At 40.9% G+C, this 25,144-nt stretch overlaps 1 protein-coding gene across 1 annotated transcript in view; it reads left to right on the top strand.

The window, feature by feature from the left end:
- Positions 1-25,144, top strand: part of NIPAL1 (NIPA like domain containing 1) — a 43,036-nt gene that overhangs the window by 6,203 nt on the left and 11,689 nt on the right. The window contains exons 2-5 of the mRNA XM_050947854.1: positions 12,378-12,644; positions 14,031-14,087; positions 15,562-15,652; positions 21,682-21,842. Of these exons, the coding sequence (XP_050803811.1) occupies positions 12,378-12,644; positions 14,031-14,087; positions 15,562-15,652; positions 21,682-21,842 (576 nt within the window). The remainder of the gene's footprint in view (positions 1-12,377; positions 12,645-14,030; positions 14,088-15,561; positions 15,653-21,681; positions 21,843-25,144) is intronic.

The raw sequence follows: 25,144 nt of genomic DNA, 5'->3' as shown, positions 1-25,144 counted from the left end.
CTCTTTTCTCTTCTAGGGCAGCCATAACCCCAGATCCATTTTGGAAACGTTTCTCTTCCTCTGAGACAGGAGCCTGCTCTATGCCTACCATTCAGTGTTGCTGATTCCCAAGATCATTTTTGAGCTGAAGCAAGAGGAAGGCAAAATGATATTCATTGCACCAGCATGGGCAAGGCAGCTATAGTTCTCAGACTTGCACAAAAAGTCAATCAGGAAACTTTGACTCCTGCCTTTAGTCAAAGGCCTCATATTGCAGAATCGCTAGCTGGTGTTGTACCTGAACCTTTAGTGACTACACCTCACAGCTTGGTTCCTCAGCGGATAAAACCAGAAGAGGCTCGCTGCTCAGAGGCGGTCCAGAGTGTTTTGCTTAATAGTGGGAAACAAGAGCTACTTATCTTTAATAAGTGGAAGCGTTTCTCTGAGAGGCTAGCCATGTGATGTCTCTTACTCATTCTACGTTTCAAAAGATCTTGGACTATTTGTTACACTTCAAAGAGTCAAGTTTGATAGCTTCATTAAAGTGCATCTGGCTGCAATTTCAGCATTTCTCCCCTATATTACAGCAGGACTGAATTCTCTATTCCTAGGACTACCAAGTTCCTAAATGGCCTAAAAAGACTGTTCCCACCTATCAGAGACCCTACTTCATAGTGGGATTTGAAGATAGTGTTCTCAGCCCTTATGGGTCCCCCTTTCAAGCCACTAGTCTCCTATTCATTGTTACACCTCTCAGAGCAAAGGTGGCTTTTTTAACAGCCATCACTTCTTCCAGGACAATAGGAGACCTCTGTGCCCTGATGTCATAGGGTCTACTCACCACTAGGAGTGCTTCCTCCTGGCCTCTCCAGAGGTTAGCTCCTTCCAGATCTGAGGCACCCTTCTGTTGCTCACTGCACATATCACTACCACTCTCTCTGCAACTCAGGTATTCCCTCTGTATCATGACTTGGCCCTCCAGCCAAATCACTATGAGTGTTTCCTCCTCCCAGAGTATCGAAGTCTTTCCTCACTAGCAGTCTCTGGCAGTCTTTCCTTTCATTGCCCCTGTGGTGCCACTTCCCCAGTGACTGGCAGGAGAATCTAGGCCCACCCTCTACTTCAGGTTCCAGCTCAGGGACCCTCTAGTCAGCAGCCAAGTTCTGTTCCCTCCTAGACCTTACTGCCTTTTTCCCTGAGCCCTTTCTTTACCATCTGGTTCTCCTACCCTCTCTGGGTTTGCTGGCCTCTCAGCTCTCTCCTCCCAGTGAGTAACTGTAGGCTACCTCCCTGTAAAGTCCCAAACATTTCTCCTGTCTCCTAAGAAGTGGCACAACCTTCTGTATCATCAGCTTCCTGCATTTAGAACCCCAGCCCAGCTCATTCCTCCTCAGCTGTGCTCCCTCATTCAGGCAAGGGATTACTTAAGCCACCTGATCCCCTCAGCTGTGCCTGTCTGCTTAATTGGCCCTGTCCTTCTTAGTCTACGTTGGGGTAGGCAACCTATGGCACGTGTGCTGAAGACGGTACGCAAGCTGATTTTCAGTGGCACTCACACGGTCTGGGTCCTGGCCATCGGTCCAAGGGGCTCTGCATTTTAATTTAATTTTAAGTGAAGTTCTTTAAACATTTTAAAAACCATATTCACTTTACATACAACAATAGTTTAGTTATATATATTACAGACTTATAGAAAGAGATCTTCCAAAAATGTTACAATGTATTACCAGTACGCGAAACCTTAAATTAGAGTGAATAAATGAAGACTCGGCACACCACTTCCAAAAGGTTGCTGACCCCTGGTCTACATTAACCCCTTCAGGGCAAGTGGACACCCGATCACACCTGCTAACAGATTCTCCATACACGGTTTGGTTTTTTTTAAACAGGGCATTAGGCCACACCCTAAATTTCTGTCCAAAGTGCATCAGATTTCTGCCTCAACGAGTAAGTATATTACCGGTCTTCTTTCCAAAACCACATGGTTATAAAGATCAACAAAAGCTCCACACTTTGGATGTTCACTGAGCCACGGGCCACTTATCTAGATAGAATAGCCCTTTTGGGTCATTTCACAGCTGCTTGTCTCCTAAGTAGAAAGAATGATAGGGAATCCTGGAACAGCACAATGACTGTCTATGTGGATCACCAGCAGTAATGTCATGTGCTACAAGATGAAGGGCATCGCACCTCCTGAAAAGCACTCTGTACTTTCACCCATTGTACTTTCAGCCATAGCACACTCAGCCACCACAGTGTTTGTGAGAAATGTCCCTGTTGTGAACAACTGCAGAGTGGCACTATGGTCTTCAGTGTATGCTTGTGCTAAACATTATGCGTTTACCACTGCATCAAGAGAAGATGCAACTGTAGGGAAAGCAGTCCTGTAGTCCCTCTTCTGATGAGACTCCTAGCCCCACTTCTATTGGAAACTGCTTGGGTGTTATCTACTGTGATGGACATATGCAATCACTCAAAGAATTAAAAATGGTTACTCACCTCTCCATAATTGTTTTCTTTGAGATGAGTTGCATATATCGATTACATGACCCACCCTCCTTCCCCAATGCATGAGAGCTTTTCATCTAAGAGTCTGGTAGGAAGGTACTGAGGGATGGGCAAAGTAGCTCTGCCCCTTTCTACCTTCAGGTTTGAGAACAAGGTACACCAACGCACAGGCGTAGCCGTCCCTGTGGGTACTGCTAGAGAAAATTCTCTGGCACGAGTGCACAAGACATGCACACATGTAGTGTAATGGACAAATGCAACACATTCCTAGGAACAGTTAAGAGAGCTGACAAACAATTTCTTCTTCAACTTTGTTCCACTCTCTCCCACTTTTTTTTTCCTGCCCTCATTTCTGCTCTTGTAGTAGTTTTAACAGTTTCCTACTTTAACTTGACTGGCTTGGATGTACAGTGCTTACTGAGGCTGTGCTTCCCTTTACTGATAAAGAATGCCACTTCTGCTGATTGATATCAACCCACGGACTCTACTAAAAATGTTCTGACTTTCTTTACCTCCCAGCTGATCAATGTCTTTTTTTTTTCTTAATTCAAAATAAAGAGCATTTTTCTTCAGTGGCTTTTACTTTTTTCCGTACAGCGTGTTCAAAGCTGTGGATCAAAATCCAGATAGCAAAAGGACCTGCCCAGCAGCATTTGTTGGTTAGCTACTGTATGTAGTTGTGAAACTGAATATTAAGAACCCAGTCCTGAAAACCAGTGGTTTTCAACCTTTTTTCATTTGTGGACCCTTAAAAATTTTTGAATGGAAGTGTGGACCCTTTTGGAAATCTTAGACATAGTCTGCGAACTCCCAGGGGTCTGTGAACCACAGGTTGAAAAACACTGCTTTAAACACTATACATGGAGTGCCCACATGTGTAAGCGTCTAGGATTGGGATCTAAATTTATATTCACTTCTCACAGTGGCACTAAACCTTTAGTCTCGCATTATTTTATGATTGTCATCACTTTCAACTCAACTAATATAAACATTACCTGTATCTGAATAAACAGATCCTGGCAGTATACCTGACCTGTAGAAAGTACAATGAACAATTGTACGTGGCAGTTAGCAATCCATTTCCTGTACGTATAGGAAAAAGCTCCAAGAATGGATGAAAGGATAGAGAAATAGGAAAATAAACTTTTGTATGTGGGCAAATGAGACCCCTCTCCTGAGTTATCTACCTCTTTAGACTCATAAACTTTAAGGTCAGAAGGGACCATTATGATCATCTAGTCTGACTTCCTGCACAATGCAGGCCACAGAATCTCACCCATCCACTTCTATAACAAACGCCTAACCTATGTCTGAGTTATTGAAGTCCTCAAATTGTGGTTTGAAGATCTCAAGCTGCAGAGAATCCTCCAGCAAGTGACCTGTGACCCACGCTGCAGAGAAAAGCGAAAAACCTCCAGGGCCTCTGCCAATCTGCCCTGGAGGAAAATTCCTTCCTGACCCCAAATATGGCTATCAGTTAAACCCTGAGTACGTGAGCAAGACTCACCAGCCAGCACCCAGGAAAGAATTCTCTGTAGTAACTCAGATCCCATCCCATCTAACATCCCATCACGGATTACTGGGCCTACTTACCTGCTGATTATCAAAGATCAGTTGCCAAATTAATTGCCAAAATTAGATTATCCCATCAGACCATCCCCTCCATAAACTTATCAAGCTTAGTCTTAAAGCCAGATATGTCTTTTGCTCCCACTACTCCCCTTGGAAGGCTGTTCCAGAACTTCACTCCTCTAATGGTTAGAAACCTTTGTCTAATTTCAAGTCTAAACTTCCTAGTGTCCAGTTTATATCCATTTGTTCTTGTGTCCACATTGGTACTAAGCTTAAATAATTCCTCTCCCTCCCTAATATTTATCCCTCTGATATATTTATAAAGAGCAATCATATCCCCCCTCAACCTTCTTTTGGTTAGGCTAAACAAGCCAAGCTCTTTGAGTCTCCTTTCATAAGACAGGTTTTCCATTCCTCGGATCATCCTAGTAGCCCGTCTCTGAACCTGTTCCAGTTTGAATTCATCCTTCTTAAACATTGGAGACCAGAACTGCGCACAGTATTCCAAATAGGTCTCACTAGTACCTTGTATAATGGTACTAACACCTCCTTATCTTTGCTGGAAATATCTTGCCTGATGCATCCTAAAACTGCATTAGCTTTTTTAATGGCCATATCACATTGACGGCTCATAGTCATCCTGTGATGAACCAATACTCCGAGGTCCTTCTCCTCCCCTGTTACTTCCAACTGGTGTGTCCCCAATTTATAACTAAAATTCTTATTATTAATCCCTAAATGCATGACCTTGCACTTTTCACTGTTTAATTTCATCCTATTACTATTACTCCAGTTTACAAGGTCATCCAGATCTTTCTGTAGGATATCCCGGTCCTTCTCTGTGTTAGCAATACCTCCTAGCTTTGTGTCATCTGCAAACTTTATTAGCACATTCCCACTTTTTGTGCCAAGGTCAGTAATAAAAAGATTGGTCCCAAAACCGATCCCTGGGGAACTCCGCTAGTAACCTCCTTCCAGCCTGACAGTTCACCTTTCAGTATGACCTGTTGTAGTCTCCCCTTTAACCAGTTCCTTATCCACCTTTCAATTTTCATATTGATCCCCATCTTTTCCAATTTAACTAATAATTCCCAACGTGGAACCATATCAAATGCCTTACTGAAATCTTTCTCACCTTACAGGGATTTTACAAGTTTTATTTAAAAAAAGTATCTATCCTGTTATTTTCACTTAATCTATTTCTACATTTGTTTTTTAAACTTTTATTTAAAATAATCATGTTAATATCAGCACAAGTAAGTCATGTTACAATTAGCTCTAACAAGCAATCTTGCAAGTTGTAACATTCTTTTCCCATGGCTGAATTTTGATTTGTTATCTGTAAGATGATGGAATATATTTTGTTTTTTTCCAAATTTCCTCTCTTACTTGTGATGTTATTCTAGTTTGATTTCCTTTTTCCATTTAGGCAAGCTAGGCATCAAACTGGTCATGTAAATCTAAATCCTGTTTTCTGAACATAGGATTGTTAAATAACATTAATAAGGCTATTTTAATATGTTTAAACTCTACCAACTTCTAATCAACAAGCAAATCTGATACACAAACTTCTGTTCAATTGATTTTAAAATTAAATAGTTAAATCCACAGACTTCAAGGTGGGTTGGCTTAAAAGAAAAAAAAAGTCCTGATCTAGCCCAATTTGATGTTATGTTTCAAAAGGAGGGACATGCTATTAATGATTCATAGTTTAAGGACAGAAGGGACCATTAGACCATCTAGTCTGGACTATACATCACAGGGCATTAAATTTCACTCCGTCATCCAGTACTGAGCCTGAAGCCTTGTTTGGCTAAAGTATAGCATATATTAGGCTAAAGCATATCTTCCAGAAAGGCATTCAGTCTTGATTAGAAGACATCAAGAGATGCATAATCCACCACTTCCCTTGGTAGTTTGTTCCAATAGTTAATCATCCTCACTGCTAAAAATTTGGGCCAAATTTCTTATTTTAATTCTTCTGGCTTCATCTTCCAGCCATTGATTGTGTCTTTCTCTTCTAGATTAAAGTGACCTTTAGTACCCAGTATTTTCTCCCCATGTTGGTACTTATTGACTGTAATCAACTCATTTCTCAATCTTCTTTATGGTAAACAGAACAGAATGAGCTCTTTAAGTCTCTCCCAGTAAGGCATATTGAATCATTTGGGTGGCTCTTTTCTACACCATCTCTAATTTTTCAACCTCCTTTTTAAAATGTGTACACCAGGGCCCAGATCCATAGAAGGACTTAAGCATTACAACACTGAGTGTCGTAGCACTTAACTTTTAGACACTTAAAAATTCACAGGAATAACACTGCAATTCACAAAGCCTGAATTAAGCAGGCAGTCTCCCTATAAGTGGAGGGGGAGAGGCAGGCATGTTACAGTGTATGTACTCAATGAGTGGCAGGAAGTCTGAGTCTGGGTCAAGTCAGGCTTGTGCTACCACACTGAAATAGCTGTGTAAACATTGCAGTTTGGGCTCTGAAGCCTCTGTAGAAGGGATTTGAACAGGGATCTGCCTATTTTTAGCTTTCTTTATCAATTTTCTGCACTTCATAAATTCTAATTTATATTGATTGCTACCTATTTCTCTTTTTTGTCACTTGTTATATCTTGCTTTTTTATTTCTAATTGCTGCCTTCATTTTGCCACTGAATCTGGATGGACTTTTAGCTAAAGTTGTTCTCTCTTCATTATGGAATTGTGGCTTTTTGGCCATCTAATAAACTCTTCTTAAAAAACTCCCAATTTTTTATCACATTTTTCTGTCTAATTTTTTTCTCACAATCAGTTTTGCTCATAATTTTCTTCAGCTTTGGGATAGTAGCCAGCTGATAAAATGATATAAATCAATACAATAACAATTGAGCTTTCTTCATCTAATTTAAAAGTTGAGAAGTGGGGAATGAATTGCTTAATTTCATCAAATCATAGTAAATTTTAGGTCTTACAAATGAAGCAAAAAGTGTTTCATTATAAACAGTCTAGCATTAATTTAAAGAGAAATGAATTAGGTAATAACAGCTACTACACATTAATATTTTATAATAGGATGAGCAAAAGTAATTTTCCATGATTTTGTATGAAAAATAAGGATCCATCAGCATAAAAATGTCTCCGTTCTTTCAAAGATGGATCTGCTAATGATAAACTCTCCTAGTTTAACATCTGCTGGAAATTTTCAGCAGATTGGAAAATGATTAGTTCCTTGCCAGTATTGAACTATAGTGGATGTTTTTGTTCTTGGTCCTAGAAATGATCCACTGTTTGATATCAGCAAAGCAAAAGCAATATTTCTGTCTTGTATTTGATTTCTGAATGGTCCATAACAGATCAAATTTGAATTCTAATATAACACTTACGTTAGGTGCACACTAATGTATGACCTTGACAAAGACGATCTGAAAAAAGTACCTTTCTAAAACAATATATAAAGCAAGCAGCTTGTAGGGTGACCAAGAGCACTGAAACAGAGCATGTGATACTCTTGAGCTTGTGTAGTACTGCTGATTCTTAAACCTACAGCAACTGTGACTGATGCCAGTTTGAAAAGTAGGATTAACAGTTTGAACTAACTTGAGGCTAGTAGGTCAGGTGGAAAATGCTTAAACATTCATTAATATAACATGATTAGCTGAAATCTGAGAGCAATAAGATAACTTAAGGATGAAGTGGCAGCTTAACCCAGAAATTCTTTAATGTTGTCATGAGCTTTAAGTAAAAGCTTGATGCCTGTATTTATGCATGAGGAAGCATATTGGTGGCAAATGCATATGGCTACTTTTCAAAAGTCCAGTAGTGGGCAGGGCCACCCAGAGGATTCAGGGGGCCTGGGGTCTTCAGTGGTGGGGGGCCCCCCCTTCGGCAGTAATTCAGCAGCGGGGGGTCCTTCCACTCCGGGACCTGCTGCCGAAGTGCCCCAAAGACCCGCAGCGGGGGCCCCCCACCACCGAAGCGGGACCCGCCACCAAAGTGCTGGGTCATTGGCGGTAATTTGGCAGCAGGGGGTCCTTACACCCCGGAGTGGAAGGACTCCATGCCGCCGAATTGATGACGACGACCCGGAGCAGAAGACGCTCCGGGGGCCCGGGCCCCACAAGAGTTTTCCAGAGGCCCAGAGTGAGTGAAGGATCCAGCTCCAGGTGCCCTGAAAAACTCTCATGGGGGTCCCTGCGGGGCTTGGGGCTAATTGCCCCACTTGCCCGCCCCTGCCCCCGGGCGGCCCTGGTAGTGGGGAACTTGCAAAGGGAATCAAAACCAATAGTAAAAGGTTCTACAGCCACATAAATAAGAAGAAAACAAAGAAAGAAGAAGTGGGGCCGCTATACACTGAGGATGGAATGGAGGTTAAGGATAACCTAGGCATGGCCCAACATCTAAACAAGTACTTTGCCTCGGTTTTTAATAAGACCAGTGAGGAACCTTGCGATGATGGAGGGATGATAAACGGGAATGTGGATATGGAAGTGGATATTACTGCAACTGAGGTAGAGGCCGTACTTGAACAGCTCAATGGGTCGAAGTCGGAGGGCCCGGACAATCTCCACCCAAGGATATTAAAGGAACTGGCGCGTGAAATTGCGAGCCCGTTAGCGAGAATTTTTAAGCGATCGATAATCTCGGGTGTTGTGCCGTATGACTGGAGGATTGCTAATGTAGTTCCTATTTTTAAGAAAGGGAAAAAGAGTGATCCGGGTAATTATAGGCCTGTTAGCTTGACGTCTGTAGTATGTAAGGTCTTGGAAAAAATTTTAAGAGAGAAAGTAGTTAAGGACATAGAGGTCAATGGTAATTGTGACGAATTGCAACACGGATTTACTAAAGGTAGATCGTGCCAAACCAATCTGATCTCCTTCTTTGAGAAGGTGACGGATTACTTAGATAAAGGAAATGCGGTAGATATAATTTACCTAGATTTCAGTAAGGCGTTCGACACGGTTCCGCACGGGGAGCTGTTAGTTAAATTGGAAAAGCTGGGAGTGAATATGAAAGTTGTAAGGTGGATAAGGAACTGGTTAAAGGGGAGACTCCAGAGGGTCGTATTGAAAGGTGAACTGTCGGACTGGAAGGAGGTCACCAGTGGAGTCCCTCAAGGATCGGTTTTGGGACCGATCTTATTTAACCTTTTTATTACTGACCTTGGCACAAAGAGCGGGAATGTGCTAATAAAGTTCGCGGATGACACGAAGCTGGGGGGTATTGCTAACACGGAGAAGGACAGGGATGCTATTCAAGAAGATCTGAACCACCTTGTAAACTGGAGTAATAGAAATAGGATGAAATACAATAGTGAGAAGTGCAAGGTCATGCATTTAGGAACTAATAATAAGAATTTTGGATATACGTTGGGGGCGCATCAGTTGGAAGCGACGGAAGAAGAGAAGGACCTTGGGGTACTGGTTGATAGCAGGATGACTATGAGTCGCCAATGTGATACGGCTGTTAAAAAAGCAAATGCGATTTTGGGATGCATCAGGCGGGGTATTTCCTGCAAGGATAAGGAGGTGTTAGTACCGTTGTATACGGCGTTGGTGAGACCCCATCTGGAATACTGTGTGCAGTTCTGGTGTCCCATGTTCAAGAAGGATGAATTCAAACTGGAACAGGTTCAGAGACGGGCTACGAGGATGATCCGAGGAATGGAAAAACTGCCTTATGAAAGGAGACTCAAAGAGCTTGGCTTGTTTAGCCTGGCCAAAAGAAGGCTGAGGGGGGATATGCTCGCCCTATATAAATATATCAAGGGGGTTAACGTTAGGGAGGGAGAGGAATTATTTAAGTTTAGTACTAATGTAACCACGAGGACGAATGGGTATAAACTGGATATTAGGAAGTTTAGGCTTGAAATTAGACGAAGGTTTCTGACCATTAGGGGAGTGAAGTTCTGGAATAGCCTTCCGAGGGAAGTAGTAGGGGCAAAAGACTTTCCTGGCTTTAAGACAAAGCTTGATAAATATATGGAGGGGATGTTATGATAGGATCGTTAATTTGGGCAATTGATCTTGAATTACCACCAGACAGGTCTGCTCAATGGTCTGCGGGGAGATGTTGCATGCGATGGGTACTGAGTTGCTGCGGAGAACTCCTTCTTGGGTGCTGGCTGGTGACTCTTGCCCACATGCTCAGGGTTTAGCTGATCGCCATATTTGGGGTCGGGAAGGAATTTTCCTCCAGGGCGGATTGGCAGGTGCCCTGGAGGTTTTTCGCCTTCCCCTGCAGCGTGGGGCACGGGTCGCTTGCTGGTGGTGTCTCTGCAGCTTGAGGTCTTCAAACCATTTTTGAGGATTTCAAAAACTCAATCCTGGGATAGGGGTTGTATAAAATTGGATGGGTGGGGTTCTGTGGCCTGCCTTGTGCAGGAGGTCAGACTAGATGATCAGATTGGTCCCTTCTGACCTATGAGTCTATGAGTCTATGAGTCTATGAGACATTAAAGAAACTAGATGCTATTCAGAGACCCATTTTAATGAATGTAAAATACTCCTTAAAAGAAGCCCATCAGTTGGATCTGGTAAGATTACTCCATTTGTCTGACTTTTTCCCCTTCAGTCTAATCTTCCTCCTTCCCACTGCCAGCATTAGATCACTAGCGATGGGTAAAAGAATAGTGATGCATACTGAGTCACTAAGAAATCATGATTGTATGATGTTTCTTTCCCCAGCCCTCAAAGGACCTTTTGATTTATATAGTGGCACTTCTTTTTGCACACATTTTTAAACTTAGATCAGAAATCATAATTGCCTTGATATTAATATCTATCTTCACAATTGCTCATTGGCACATACTGTGATTCCAACTTCCCTTCATACACTTTATGATCTTACAAACTCAACAAAGTTTTGATTTCGTAAATGAAAGACAATTTTCATGGTAGTCATTGAGAAGGAATAGTTTTGTTCACATGGGATCCTCCTATACTGACCTAAGTGACTTAATATATTTGGAATGATTAAAAGTTCATTGTTAGATGCTATGAAAGTTGTTCATGGGTGGGAAACTAAAGAATCAACTGAAAACTGATACAGATAGATGTCATTCTGTTTGAGTAGGAGTTCTTTTGACAATGGTATATTTTTTTTGAGCCTCTGCTAAAAAGAGAGTTTACTGTCCATTTATACTGTGTGCCTTTGTACCTAAACAGGGGTTTAGATATTGCTTCAGAATGGTGAGTAACCTGAGACACCCTTCAGTAAGGCCAACACTTATTAAAATTAGCAATTAAACTTGATTACAGGTCAGGAGAGATCATCTGAACATCTGCTTAGTGACTGTTCAAACAGGGATTTTTCTTTAGTGGATCACAGACACTGTGCATCCTTAACATGTTCAGAGTTTTGTCTCATCATTTCACATTATCCAGAGTACGCAGTGGATGTCAATATTGCTTCTGACAAATACAGCTTGCTGTAAATGTACTGTATTCTGCATTCCAAAAATCTTTAAATCTTTAACAAATAAAATGGACTTAGCATCATTGTAAAAAGACAAAGTTATGAACCATTTGTGATTAATGCCTCTCTTTCCATCACTCTGCCATTCCGCCACGACCCCCACCCAAAATCCTGACCATTTAAGTTTTTCTTATGGCTCTTGTTCTATACATTTACTTGAAAAAAAACAATAATAAAAAAACCCACCCCAAAATAAACTGGTGTTAAATTACCAGAGAACAAAATAAGAAACAGGGCTATCATTTCAGTCCTATAAGGTCTGTTTACACTGCAGTTAGACACCTGTGACTGGCCCCTGCCATCTGACTCGGGCTTACAGGATTAGGGCTAACAAGCTGTTTAATTGAGGTGTAGACAGTCAGGCTCAGACTGCAGCCCTGGCTCTGGGATCCTCCCACCTTGCAGGGTCCTAGAGCCCTGGCTGCAGCCCAAGCCTGAACGTCTATAGCACAAGTACACAACTCCTTAGCCTTAGCCTCGTGAGCCTGAATCAGCTGGCATAGGCCAGATTCAGGTTTTTAATTGCAATGTAGACATACCTGTAGTAGTTACCTGTGGAATCCTCCTTACACCATCTGCTGGAGAACGTGATTGGCCAGCAGCTTGCAGCCCTCCCCCATTCTTTTCCTAAGGGTGGAGCAAGTCAAGCTGCAATTAAACTTTTGTTAGTGGCCTGTCAGTGCCCATTCACCAGGTCACAATTTATTACAATTACTTTTATATATAAAATACCAATATGAGGACTAGATGATTTTCTAAATACTGTGTATCATGCTTTCTACATTTGTTTTTGTCGTGCATCTTACAGAGGAAAAGTCTCTTTTTTTTTTTTCTTTTCCCCCTCACTCTGTTCCCCAGGTGCTGTTCTTTCTTTGGTTTGCCGTGACTCTTATGAAGCCTGGTGCCAGATCATCAATGTGTCAGAAACACAGGCCCATTTCTTTACCTATCCAGACAACCATTCCAATGAAACAAACCTGAGTGTTTCCACATATGCGGGAAGCAAATATAGGCTCTATGTGGGTGTGGCCCTGGCAATTGGTTCCAGTATTTTTGTTGGCTCCAGCTTTATACTGAAAAAGAAGGGTCTTCTGCAACTGGCTGACAAGGGAGTCACCAGAGCTGGTAAGAAATGTTTACTTGCTTATCTTTGACAGAATCTATGTTTTTTAATCATAAACCAGCAAATTCAAGGTTACAGCCAACTGATGTTTTCAGTAGTTGACTACAGGTAATATTGGATTTAAGAACCTTTAGGGGATGCAGATGGCAGTGGGTTTTGTGTGTATCCAAGATATTTCTAATGCATCCACCACAATAATATCTAGGCGCCAGATAAAAAATTCTCTCTCTGCCCCGCTCCCAAAAAAGATTTTTGCTGTTTCTTCCCTTTCAGTGTGAGCGTGGGAAACACTTGAGTTATGATGGATAGCTCAGTGGTTTGAGCATTGGCCTGCTAAACCCAGGGTTGTGAGTTAAATCCTTGAGGGGGGCCATTTGGGGATTTAGTTGGGATTTGGTCCTGTTTTGTGCAGGAGGTTGGACTAGATGACCTCTTGAGGTCCCTTCCAACCCTAATTATCTGTGATTCTATGATAATGCAGTTATAAAAGTAGGTGTTTGAATACGTGCCCAGCTTGTGGATTTGCAGGATGGGAATAAGGGCATTCTGAAGAAAACTGAACTCTATTTTTGTAAATAAAGAGCTGTCAGGACAAGTCACTTCAAAATGAATATTAATAAAAACTTACTAGCTAACTTGCTGGCAATATTTTTAACAACTGTGTAGTACAGAAATTATCTCTACAGTAAGAGTAAGTTGGCCTATCAAAGTCAATAGGAATAGAATTAGACTAGTTTGAAGTGCTTTTGAAAATCCCACCATGCTGCTATTAGAATTAGCACTTAAATCCTTTTTTGAAGGTTTTGAGTTTGTTTTGGTTTGCTATTTTGATTTTGTTTGTAATGTTTCCTGCAAAGTATAATACCCTACCATTCTGGATATTCTCAATATTTGAGGAAAAATGGATTTCCCAATATATAACTTGTTTGTATTTTGGATGAGAAAGCTTTGGATAGCTGTAGCAGCTTTACTTTTTATGTAAAAAAACAAGTTTTACGGAACTTTAAGCATGTTCCAGGTGCGTCTTGGTATAGATAGCTATGTAGGCTCTGATGTAGCGAACCTATGCTTTACTTTATGCATATGAGTAATCCTAATTAATGAAGTCTTCTTATTCCTTCATGTGTCTACTGAAAGTTCATGTTCAAGATATAGGACTTGAAATAATAGAATTTAATATTAAACAATTATATTTTTAAGAATAACTCAAAATTAGGTGTAGCTGACTTTCTCCATGTCCTCTACAGACTGAGCATTGCACATGCAAATTTAACTACTTCAATTTGAATAAGTTTTATAATCTGTAGAATTTGAAATATTTATTACAAATCTGAATTTTGAAGCATCATTTTAACTTTTTTTTCTAATATTAAAAATTATTTTTTCAGGGCAGGGTGGATATTCTTACTTGAAGGAATGGCTCTGGTGGGCAGGATTACTTTCAAGTGAGTCACAGTAAAAATGTTTCTACCTTTCTCTGCTAAACTACATCTAAAACAGAGCAATGTGTATAACTTTAAAAGGGGTGTGTGGCAGGGAGGACTAGGTCCAGAGGCCCCTGCTGAAGGCCCCATGGCCCTGCATCATTCTGCCCCAGAATAGAGCTATGAGAAATCCTCCAGGCAGCCTAGAGTGGCTGCAGAAGAGTGGCCAATCAAAGGGGCTGCTGCAGCAACCAATAAGGGGCCAGAAAGGCCCTATATAAGACAAACAGCAGAGAAGTTCACTTGCTGGGTGGAGCTTGAGAAGTGAAGACTGGTGACTGAACAGAGCAGCAGTACTGTGGAGAGTTCACTGTGGAGAGCTCACAGCAGACAGGACTGAAGCCCAGGGAAGGTTTTTTAAGACTATGTTCCTGGCTTGTGGAAAGAGCAGCAGAAGGTCAGTGCAGGCAGGCTGAAGCCCAGGGGACTGAGCACAGTACCTGGCCAGGTCAGCAAGGGTACCAAGATGGTGGGCTCTGCTGGCCTAGTTGAAGACTGAGCTCAGAGAGGCCTCCTGAAACCCCACCAGCTTCCTAATTGCTGTGACCCTATACCAGGGCTGTGATAAGAACTCAGGACTGTGTACCCCAGAAGGGGACAGTGTGTGCAGCTTGGCTGGAAGGCTGAGCTGCTGAAGACCAGCCGAAAGAACCAGTAGCTGGGGGGATGCTTGAGAGGTTGGCCCCATTCTTTTGTAAGACCAAAAAAAGAAAAAGCAGGCTCACACCTAACAGAAAGAAAGGGGGCCATCCACAAGAGGTGGGTGCCCCCTGTGGAAAGGACAATGATTGCTGGTATAGTGGCCAGAGAAAAGAGGCTCCCCAAAGAGGTGTGTGCTGACCTTGTTACACGGTGTTCACATTTTTAATTAAAAAAAACTTCAAGGGAAAAAAGACAACCTTTTTCCCCTGCCAAAAAACTCTATGCCAAATTTCATTCTGGTACCCAGGATTCCCCAGTTTCATGAAATACTCTTTTTGCTTTCCAAAACTCTTTTGCCTCTTGAGGAATTAAGAGATTTCTTTGGTGACTAGTTGAGGTTACTTTGAGGCTTGTTTGACTGTTGTTCTCGTCCCTCCTGTCCCCAATTCTGTTAAACCTAGGAATACAAACTGGAGTTGGATGAAAAGAGGAAAATAGCAGTACATGGAAAAGTTCTCCTCCCTACTACCATGACTGTTACATTTTAATGTACCCATACAGTACTTTGAAAACTGTTCCTGTGTGTGCATTAACTCTGTAATATCTTTATTTTGGTTATGTCCAGCAGTAATTGGTAGATATATATAATTTTGAATACATTTGGACATTAGTGTAGATAATAAGAAATATTATTGTACTACCTACTTTTCTTGTCAAACATCTTATCTTCTGCCCATCACCTTAACACTTCTAACAGATCTTTTTTTCTGTACTAATATTGTTTCTTTTCTAGTGGGAATAGGGGAGGCTGCCAACTTTGCTGCCTATGCCTTTGCACCTGCAACCTTGGTTACCCCATTGGGTGCACTGAGTGTTCTTATAAGGTTAGTATGAGTCAAAAGCAGCCACTGAGAAGTGAATGTCTTACTATATGAGAAAATACTGTTTTTATTGCACAGGGAGTAGTTTTAAAAGAAAACTCTGTATGGCAAACCCAGGTCAAAATTTGACTCGTAAATTACAAGGCCAGAAGGGACCATTGGGATCATCTAGTCCAGTGGATCTCAAAAAAAATGTTGCAGGCTACTTGAAAATTGCTGAGGGGCTTGGCGGACCACTTAATAATCTTTCCAGATGTTGTTTGTACCATTAGCTAACTATTGAAAAGTGCCTTGGATAAAAGCGCTATATTAAAAAAACTTTATAATTATTACTGGGTGTTTTTATTCTACAAATAAAAAAGCACACAACTCATATTTTAATATCAGTAGTCTTACCTTTCTAATGCGATGGATGCGCCTTATCTTCCCTGCCGCAGCAGCCCCTGAGCTGGGGCTAGGAAGGAGGGGGGGATCTCTCCCGGGCAGTCACAGCCCTGGAGATGGGGAAAGTCGCCTCTTTCTCTGGCTGCCGCAGCCCTGCACGTCCCAAATTCCCATCCCACCCCCTCTTCTCACCCCATTGCCCCTCCCACCTACCCTCCCTTCTTGTCAAGGCCACCACCTCTCCTTATATGGGTGTCTTTTCCAGGGTCCAGGCCCCTAATTAGTGGAGCCGTGCAGTCGTGACTCGACTAATTAGGTGGCCCTTCATTCTCTCATGTGTGGCCACCCAGGCATGCACCTTAGAGGGAGCTATCCACAGACCACCTGAATAGAGCTTGTGGACCACTGGTGGTCCACAGGCCACAGTTTGAGAACCTCTGACTAGTCTGACTTCCTCTATAACATAAGCCATAGCACTCCTCCCATATATTTTCTAGAGCTTATCTTTTAGAGAAACATCCAGTCTTGATTTTAAAATTGACAGTGATGAAGAGTCCACCATGACTCTTGGTAAATTGTTCCAACGGTTAATTACTCTTAATGTAAAAAATTTACACCTTATTTCCAGTCTGAATTTGTCTCGCTTCAACTTCCAGCTATGGGATTGTGCTATCTATACCTTTCTTTGCTAGATTGAAGAGACTGTTGTTAAATATTTGTTCCCAGATACATATTTATAGAGGATCATGTCACCCTGATTCTTCTCTTTGTTAAACTAGATTGAGCTCTCTGAGTCTGTCACTATAAGGCCCCCTGTAATCAATCTCATGGTTCTCCTCAGAACCCTTGCCTTTTCCCTTTGTCTTCTGATAGAAATGATCCCTTTGTTTAACTGAATTTACTTTGAGTTGGGGAGAGAGAATAACAACTTTTTTTGAAAAAAAAACAAAATAGATTTGTGCTTACTTATTGGCTTTCCAGCATCTGATAAACAGGACACCTCTACCCTGGTATAACGCCACCTGATATAGCACAAATTTGGATAGAACGCAGTAAAGCAGCGCTCCGGGGGAGCGGGGGTGTGCGCTCCGGCGGATCAAATCAAGTTCGATATAACGCAGTTTCACCTATAATGTGGCAAGATTTTTTGGCTCCTGAGGACAGCGTTATATCGAGGAAGAGGTGTATTTCCAAATCACTGCACACTAGTGCTGTTAATAATGCTAGTACATATTGGTGGGAACGCTGTTAGGTTTTGGTTTCTCCACTGCAAATGTTTAATAACTATTTAATAACTGAAATGCTTTAAATATGTTTCTCCCTATTTTATTTGTCCAAACAAAAAATACATTTATTTAAAAAATGAAATATAAGATCTGTCACTTAAATGTATTTCTAAAACCTTTTCCTTTTCATGGTGGGGTTATTTTTTATTAAGGTACTGGAATACTGCATACAGTTCGTACGTCCATGATTTAAAAGAGATGAAAAAATTAGAAGGTGCTAAAAAGAGCCACAAAAATAAGCTGAGGGCTGGAGAAAATGTGTTACAATGAGAGGCTTAGAGCTCAAACTTTTTAGCTTATTCAAAGAAACTTGAGAGGTGAAAAAGAGAGAAGGAAAGAAGAAGTGGGACTGTTAAACACTGAGGACATGGTGGATATTAAAGATAATCTAGGTCTGACCAACACCTAAATGAATACTTTGCTTCATTTTTTAAATAAGGGTGATGAGGAGCTGGGGGCAATGGCAGGATGGTTAATGAGAACAGAGCTATAGGGGGAAAAAAGCTCTGGAAAACTACAGGCCCATATGACCTTAGTTGTATGCAAGATCTCAGAACAGATTTTGAAAGAGTAATTAAAGACATAGAGGTAAACAGTAATTGGGATAAAATACAACGTGGTTTTACAAAAGATAGATTGTGCCAGATCAACCTGATCTTTCTTTGAGAAGATAACACGTTTTTTAGTCAAAGGAAATGCAGAAGATCTAATCTACCTGCATTTCAGTAAAACATTTAATACAGTTCCACGTGGAAAATTATTGGTGAAATTGTAGAAGTTGGGGATTAATACTGAGAATCAGAAGTTGGATAAGGAGCTGGTTAAAGGAGAGACTATAACAAGTCATGCTGAAAAGTGAACTTTCAGGCTGGAGGGAAGCTACTAGTGGAATTCCTCAAGGATCAGTGTTTGGGCCAAATATTATTTAACGTTTTCATGAATGACCTTGACACAGAAAGTGGGAATGTGAGATGACATGAAGTTGGGAGATGATGCCAGTATGGAGGAGAACTGGAATATCATACAAGAAGATTTTGACAACCTTGAAAACTGGAGAATTAGAAGTGGGATGAAGTTTAATTAGTGCAAAGTTCAAGGTTGTGCACTTATGGACTAACAACAAGAATTGTTGCTATAAACGGGATATATCAGTTGGAAGCAATAGAGAAGAAGAAAGACCTAGATGTATTAGTCGATCACAGGATGACTGTGAGCCACAAATATGATGTGGCCTTGAAAAAGGCTAATACAGTTTTAGGCTTTGTTAAGCAAACTATTTCCAGTAGAGATAGGAACATGTTATTACCATTATACAAGGCACTGGTGAGACCTCATCTGGAATACTGTGTGCAATTCTGGTTTCCCCTGTTTAAAAAAGATTAATTCAAACTGGAACAGGTGCAGAGAAGGGCTTCTTAGAAGATCAGAGAAACAGAGTACTTCTTCACACAACGCATAGTCAACCTGTGGAACTCTTTGCCAGAGGATGTTGTGAAGGCCAAGAATATAACAGGGTTAAAAAAAAAACTAGATAAATTCCTGGAGGATATGTCCATCAATGGCTATTAACTGGGATGGGCAGGGATGGTGTCCCTAGCCTCAATTTTCCAGAAGCTGGGAATGGGCGACAAGGGGTGGATTACTTGATGATTACCTGTTCTGTTCATTCCCTCTGAATTGGCATTGGCCACTGTCAGAAGACAGGATCCTGGGCTAGATGGACCTTTGGTCTGACCCAGTGTGGCCATTCTTATGAAAGTCTCCTTTACAAAAGGAGACTTAATGAGCTTGGCTTATTTAGCCTAACAAAACAAAGGCTAAACAAATACATCAGTGGGATGAACATCCAGGAGGGAGAAGGGCTATTTCAGTTGAGGGCCAACGTTGGCACAAGAAGAAATGGATATAAGCTGGCCGTCAGTTAGTTTAGACTTGAAATTAGACAAAGGTTACCATGAGAGAAATGAAGTTCTGAAACAGCCTTCCAAGGGCAGTAGTGAAGGCAAAACAAAACAAAACAAAACTGTTTCCAGACTGAACTTGATAAGTTTATGGAGGAGGTGTTATGATGAGGTTGCCTACAATGTCATATGGCTCATCCGTGACAGCTATTAGGACTATCTCCAATGGCCGGAGAAGGCTCTGAGTTATTACAGAGAATTCTTTCCCACGTGTCTGATCTCACCCACATGCTCAGGATCACCATATTTGGGGTTGGGAAGGAATTTTCCCCCAAGTCAGATTGACATTGATCATAGGGCTTTTTTGCCTTCCTTTGCACTGTGGGGCACGGGTCACTTGCTGGTTTGAACTAGAATAAATGTTGGATTGTCTGTAATTTCAGTCCTAAATCAAGATTTGAGGACTTGAATAATTCAGCCAGAGGTTATGGGCTTATTACAGGAGTGGGTAGGTGAAGTTCTGTGGCCTGCAATGTGCAGGACATCAGACTAGATTATCATGATGGTCCTTTTTGGTCTTAAAGTCTATGAGACTTGATTACAGGGAGAAAATAGCGTGTACTAAAGGGCTCTTTAATTGATCAAAGAAATGCATAACAAAAGCCAGTGACTCAAAGTTAAAGCCAAACAAATTCAAATTAGAAATAAGTCACAAATTATTATCAGTGAGGGTGATTAATCATTAGAAGAAGGTAGCTACCAAGGGTAGTAGTGGATTCTGCATTTCCTGATGTCTTCATATCCAGACTGGATGCCTTTCTGGAAGATATGCTTTATTCAAAGCCAAGTTACTTGAATCAGGATAAGCATAAATGGGTGAAATTTAATGGCCTGTGATATATTGGAGATCAGCCTAGATGATCAAATTGTTCCCTGTGGCCTTAAAATCTAGCAATTATTATTATCCGTTTTCTTAACTTCCAGTTTCTGTATAGCCCTACGCTTCTTGATTTGCTTGTTTGCATTAGTGTGTACTTAAAACAAGCTGTTGTGTTGACATAATACACATTTTGAAATTGTCTAATATTGTATCACTTCATCTAGTTATGATGTTTCAAAATTGTATAATTAATATATTGTAGTCTGCAACCATACCATTTTGGCCCATGATCATGTTGGATCTGACAAGCTTAGAAGCATCAGGCTGTCAGTACTTGGATGGGAGACTCCAGGGAATATTTAAGTGATAGAAGAAGTGATTAAGTAGGTGATGGTTTTCCTGCCAAATCAGTATTGTACTAGTTCCCAGCATTGTGTTGGGAAGGCACTGTGGTGGTGGAAGAAGAGATCCTGGTCACTGGTAATCAAATGAACATTAAATGATCCCATGCCTCTTTATGTAAGAGGAGAGATGCTTGACTCTGACCTGGGCAGATTCCAATTAAGTTAATTACATTCCATTTACCTAAAATGTCCCCTTGCCATTTCAACTGGATCATATCCTTTTCTGTCCAAATTTATTGTAAATGTTATTGTGCATGCACAGTTTCAGAAGCAGATAAAATGATTTCTAGATGTATCTACATTTGAATACTGCACTCCATCACCGTGTTATCTGACTGCATATAAATCCTTAATCTCACATGAGAAAGTTGAAGTGCTTATCTGTTTGTAAGCACTGGTATTTTGTATGTGTGATTTGTTAAATGCTAAAGTAGCATAATGATATTGTGCTGAAACAAAGCTAAATTTTAAAATGTTGGCAGTTGACTGGGGCACCAGTCTTGCTTGGATTACATGTAAAAATGACCTAGTTCTAATTCCAAATGGTTGCGGTCCAACAGGACTACATCCTGTCTCCTACTCTAGAATCCTATGTTTTCCTTGCCACACTAGCTCCAGCTTTCTAAATCTGCGGGCCATTGAGTCTTTAAGTCTTTTGTTCTGGGGCTTGTGTTTCAGTAGGGCTTGTCTCTGGTCATTCATAGGTAACCAAAAGGAAGAATGACTGGAAAAACTAGAGCTCTGCCTGACCTTGTAGTTTATGGGGAAGGATGTGGAGGGAAGAGTCAAGGTCTGTTGGGGGGAGGGATAGCTCAGTGGTTTGAGCACTGGCCTGCTAAACCCAGAGTTGTGAGTTCAATCCTTGAGGAGGCCATTTGGGGATTGTCCTGCTTTGAGCAGGGGGTTGGACTAGATGATCTCTTGAGGTCCCTTCCAACCCTAAAAAAAAAAAAGCCATAGAAAACATGGCAAGATTTATCTGACCTTTTTAGAATTAAAAAAAGTTTTGGAATAAGGTTGATGATTTGACTGGGTTTTATTTACTCTCAGCTGGTTTCCTTATCCCCAATTGAAAACTCTTTTTTTGAATTAGTATCACTGTACATAAGAACATTATTACTATATTATAAAGTGATTTGTGCAGCTGAACCTATTGCTTTTTTTTTTTAATTCGCAGTGCAATATTGTCTTCCTATTTTTTAAATGAAAAGCTGAATGTTCATGGGAAGTTGGGCTGCATATTGAGCATTTTGGGATCAACTGTGATGGTTATTCATGCCCCCGAAGAAGAGGAGGTCACTTCTTTAGATGAAATGGAAATAAAATTGAAAGATCCAGGTCTGTAACTAAAATCATCTGTCATAAGTGAAAAAATGCCTCTCAGTGTCTCTTACTTTCATAGATATGTCAGCTAGTACTAGACCTGTCCATAAGTGAATAATTGGAGGGTTTTACTGTGTTATATGTTACCACCACCATCACCCCATTCACTTCCATCTGAAGATGAAGTAGAATTTGATATCACTTTGGTGCTTTACTTTACTGTAGCATACCTTGAAGGCAAAAATCAGACTGTGAATGTAAGCAAGCAAGACTTACTTGAAGCATCTTTACACTAGTATTTAAAAAATAAACAAAGAAAAATCAGTATTTACAAGAAAGCATAGTTGACTCTAAATGCTGTGTCTGTTATCACATGAAGACCATGATAATACAGGCAGTCCTTGACTTTACGACATTCAACTTACGAACAGCACTTACAACGTTTCTGAATTGACACCCCGATTTGACTTATGACAATTGGTTTCGACTTTACGATGCTCAGTCCTGCAATGGAGTGGATTGCAGTTCCAATTGTGTCGTAAGTCCGAGGACTGCCCGTGGTTTGTATGCTGTACTTAATTTCTTATTCTTTGTGTGAGCCAGTTATGACAGCAGCCAGAGTTCTGTTCTATTAGTGCTATGCTGGCAGCAGGGGAGTTACTACTATAATTATTATCCTCACATTACCTATTTAAACAGAATAGCTAATATTTATATATGCTTTCTTAAAAAAAATTGGGAGAGTTGGAAGGACTTTTTAAGGGTCTAGTGCTCAGTCTCCAGAGGCTCTTCACTCTCCCTATCCCCTTCACTAGCTTTCCTGTGCCCAGTCCCAGGCAGCTGAGTCATTTTTGGGAGGTGGGGATGAGGATGAATATTTGTCTTTCCCTTTCTCATCTACTCCTTTCTGGTGAGAGACCATGAGAGAGAATCTAGGGAAGGGCGTGTGGTATTGGCATCTGTCCTGTCAATCAGTAATGCAGGATTTGAGAGTGGTGCTGTTTGTTCATGCGTCCCCGCTCCTGCCATTACCAGTGGATTGTTCTAGTGCTGCTTCAGCATGCCCCATAACTGCTGAGCAGCTTCTCTTTTAACAACTAAGCTGCCTCCTTTGTATTCCTTAATGTTGTTCCGTTGAGAAGTCCCTAGGGGACTGCCTCACAGATGTCGCAGCAAGCGTGGTTCTTATTCCTCTGTAGAGCGCTGGATGCTCCTGGTAGCCCCATATCCCCCTCATCCTATACTTCATCAATATTTTTTACATAGACACAATTTTGGCCATGATTGACCTATGCAGAGTGCAGATCTACTCTGAAAATGAATTAGGTAAAATTCACTCATATCTGCTCACTTTTATAATAGAAACAAATATTTAGGCCCAGATTTTTAAAAATGGATGCCAGAAGCTAGGCACCTGGCTTGATTTTCAAAATAACTAACTGCCCAGCAGTTTCCATTGATTTCAGTGGAGTAGTTGGGTGCTAAGCACATCTGAAAATGAGACTGAGATAAGGAAAAATTTGGGGTATTTTTTTGTAAATTGAAAATAAAATGGTGTGGAAATCTATTGAGGCAATAATCCTGGAACCCCACAACTCCATATTTCTAGAGTCACTTTTCAGAACAGATATGCATATTAAGTGGTCTGTGTTTCTCTCTGTCTTTGTTTGTGATTCCACATTAGTAAGAGTCCAGGAGAAACTTTTCAATTTATCTAGGGTATTTCTTTTCTTTTTTAAAAAAACCTTAACATTCTCATAAGCTAGATTCTCCATACACAGAGCAACCTGGTACCCCTGGTCCAAGGAAACTGTCTGTCAGGAAAAGCTGGCAGAGGCATCTCCACTACCTCCTGCATCAGGTACCCGACCTCCTGTTAGCATAAGGTCCATTTTTAAAACTGGTTAGGTTGTTTTGCCACCACAGTCCTAATGAAAGGCTGGTCCAGAGAGTCTCTCCTCTGATATCTAGAAACCTTCTAATTTCCTCTCTAGCGTTTACCCCATGATGTATGTATAGAGATCAATCATATCCTCCTTCAGCCTTAGTTTTGCTGGAATCCAAATTCATTTAGTCTTCCGCCTCCCATAAGATAGACTTTCCATTCTCTTGATCATTGTAGTAGCCCTTCTTGGCACCTGTTCTAGTTTTGAATTCATCTTTCCAGACATGGATGATCAGAATTGTACACAGTATTCGAGATGAAGTCTTATCAGTGCTTTTACAATGGCATTAAAATTCCCTGTCTCTATTGGAAATATCCTGACTGACACATCTTAGATCATTTTTGCCTTTTTCACAACCATATCACATTGATGGCTCATAATCATCCTGTGATTGAGTAGTACACCTATGTCTCTGTCCTCTTCTGTCATTTCCAGTTGATGAGCCCCTAGTTGTGATAGTCCTGAGCATCCCCAGAACTATGTCACCTTGTTACCCCCTTGCCTCCAGTGAGAGAGACTTACTGGTGCTTAACTGGGTGTCATCTCCCTGACACTGCCAGCCTGTTAGCCACCAAACAGTCTTCTCAGGCAATGTCAGCCCTTGCTTTTCCTTGCAGTAGCCCAGTATCCAAGCCCCTTTGAAGCATTCCCTTGTAGTATTTAGTCCCTCATCCACTGAACACTCACAGAATTTCCAGGTCAGCTGTCCCCGAAAGGATAGTGTTCACAACAGCTTGGATGATTCGATTTAGGATCAGCTTCTTGTATAACATCACAGCACTGAGTTATATTTATAGTGAAAACAATCATAAGTTTATCATCAGAGATAGTATATAGATAATGGAAAGTGAAAGGATACATATAAAACAAAATCATGACACACTTTCTAGAGACTAAACTTAAATTCTCTTTTAAGGAAGTTTCTCACCCCAAATATCTTTTGCAGTATTTCAGCCAAGCCTGGCTGAGGTCCCGTTTTTCACAAATGTAAACACAATCTCTGTTTAACACCTAAGGGTGTCTTTTTGCCTTCCCCTTATACTTTCCAAAGTTAATTATCTGCATCCAGAGACAGGGAAACCCCCTTTGGTTCAAGCTCTGGTGTCTTGTCTCCCTGTTTACTTTGTATGTAAGTGGGTTGTGTTATGTTGGCTTACAACACTTAATTTACATTTCAATAGAGAGACACATCTTACACGATCTGCAAGAAACCTGTTTTTCTCTTTGATTGGTGAAAAACTTTAAAACATATTTGCAGTACGACACACAACTCCCTAAATATCATCCATACATACGTCTCATGACAATCATGAGAATCAGCATGATAAGTTGTTTTTTTTAGAGACCTCATGTGACATTATTCATGGATAA

Source organism: Gopherus flavomarginatus, chromosome 3, assembly GCF_025201925.1.
Source record: "Gopherus flavomarginatus isolate rGopFla2 chromosome 3, rGopFla2.mat.asm, whole genome shotgun sequence".
NCBI classification, from domain to species: Eukaryota; Metazoa; Chordata; order Testudines; family Testudinidae; genus Gopherus; species Gopherus flavomarginatus.
Note: the sequence above shows the minus strand (reverse complement) of the source record. Positions and strands in the feature narration are given on the sequence as shown.